Source organism: Centruroides vittatus, unplaced genomic scaffold (genome assembly GCF_030686945.1).
Source record: "Centruroides vittatus isolate TY-2023 unplaced genomic scaffold, ASM3068694v2 contig_4, whole genome shotgun sequence".
Classification (NCBI taxonomy): Eukaryota; Metazoa; Arthropoda; class Arachnida; order Scorpiones; family Buthidae; genus Centruroides; species Centruroides vittatus.
Window position 1 is genome coordinate 579924 of NW_027122214.1, and position 1898 is coordinate 581821.

General features: G+C 38.5%; 1 protein-coding gene across 1 annotated transcript; it reads right to left on the reverse strand.

The window, feature by feature from the left end:
* Nucleotides 1-282: 282 nt before the first annotated feature.
* LOC136976352 (eggshell protein 2A-like) lies at nt 283-1598 on the reverse strand. Its single transcript, XM_067271599.1, has 2 exons — nt 1584-1598; nt 283-1263 (listed from the first exon to the last, which is right to left on the reverse strand). The coding sequence occupies exons 1-2, from the start codon at nt 1596-1598 to the stop codon at nt 283-285; spliced, it is 996 nt and encodes a 331-aa protein (XP_067127700.1).
* Between the last annotated feature and the right edge of the window lie 300 nt (nt 1599-1898).

Here is a 1898-nt window from a genome sequence, read left to right on the forward strand (position 1 = left end):
GAGCAAAGCTTTGAGCCAAAAATTGGACAAAAACAACAATTTTGCATTTGATGCGAACAATAAAGTACTTATCACCATATTCTTTTTCCAATCAAATACAAAAACAAATTAGATTGAGAAGACTGAGAAGTTTCTTTTTTAAATCTTAAAAAAGTAGCAGACGTGTCATTTTCTTCAACCATGCAACACAACGAAAGCATAAGAGCTGATAATATAACGAATACACACACATCGATCGACTGCGCTAGGGTTCTTGTATTAAAAAACTGTTTCGAAAATAAATTAGTGATGGCTGTATCCACCGTGATGACCACCGTATCCGCCACCGTGTCCTCCATGTCCACCGTGTCCTCCGTGTCCACCGTGTCCTCCGTGACCACCGTATCCTCCACCTCCTCCTCCTTGATGGCCTCCTCCGTGTCCTCCGTGTTCAGAATGAGAATTGTGATGGTGTCCTCCATCTTGATTTTGACCGAAGTTTGATTTGTGATGATGTCCACCCATCTTCCAACTTCCTCCGTCTTCCTTATGATGTCCGCCACCTCCGTGTTTATTGAAATGACCACCGTGCTCGTGATTGCCATGATAGCCCTTACCGTGATTACTTTTATGGTGTTTACCACCGTGATAATCATAGGCATCGTGATGATCTTTGTGTTTCTTGTGATGATCGCTATCGCGAAAGTTGTCGTGATAGGTTTTATGATCTCCGTGCTCTTCTTTATGATAAGTATTCTTAAATCCGTGGTTTTTGTGTCCCTGATCTTTAAGATAATGGTCTCCAGATTTGCTGCCGTGTTTTTTCTGACCTCCCCATGCTTCGTTTCCATGACCTCCGTGATTATCGTGACCGGAATTACTGTGACCGGAATGCTGTTTGCCAAATTTATCATGATGGTGGCCGCTTTTATCGTAATGATCATGTTCACCATGTTTATTCCAGTTACCCCAATCGTCGTTGAAATGTTTATGACCGCTACCTTGACTTCCGTGTCCGTCGTGACCTTTCGACCAGTGTGATTTACTGAAATCAAAATGGCCTCCTCCTCCACCTCCTCCACCGTCACCGTGATGTCCTCCGCCACCGTGATGTCCTCCGCCACCGTGATGTCCTCCACCACCGTGGTGTCCTCCGTAACCGGATTCAGATGCTACTAAATCACTACCAACAGCAAGAAGATCGGTTGCTTCATTTGCAGTCTTCTCTTCTGCAGACGAAAGAGTTATGCAAATTGCAAGCAGGAAACAAGTCCCCGAAATTGTCTGAAATATACGATTTTTTTGTATAAATTAAATTATACGTAAATTGTTAAGCTCCAGAAAGAATGTTTTGTTCATTTACACATTAAATACAGGAAAGTATATATCACGTAAGCCTAAGAAATATGATTTTACTCTCAATTAGGCTTTGTTCACATTCATTTATATATTAAATTCTTTTGTATAAAATTACAAAATGTATCTTGTTTCTACTGATATATTGTAAGAAAGTGTAAAGTGGTATTGTAATTTAAATAGAAACATATTATACAAATGATTAAATTTTCTTACTTGGAATTAATTATACGAAAGTTTGTACTTACCAATACTCTTCTCATATTGTAGATGTTAATCCTACAATGCTTTTCGGATTTGTGATGTGAAGCACACGTTTTCGCATCCTTAAATACGAAATCGGAAATTTTAGAGGGATTAGTCAATCAATGAAAAGTAAAAAAATAAAAAAAGTGCAGCTTTCAGTTCGGTAATACAGTCACGCCTTAATAAGTGACTTTTATCTCTTTATCTTCTGTTGGGTATTTCTATGAGCTTTGATAGGAGAAATTTGTTGTAGTCATTCAGCGTAACAAAACGAAACTATTTGTAGAAAAAAGTAATATATCAGAGATAATTCTTTT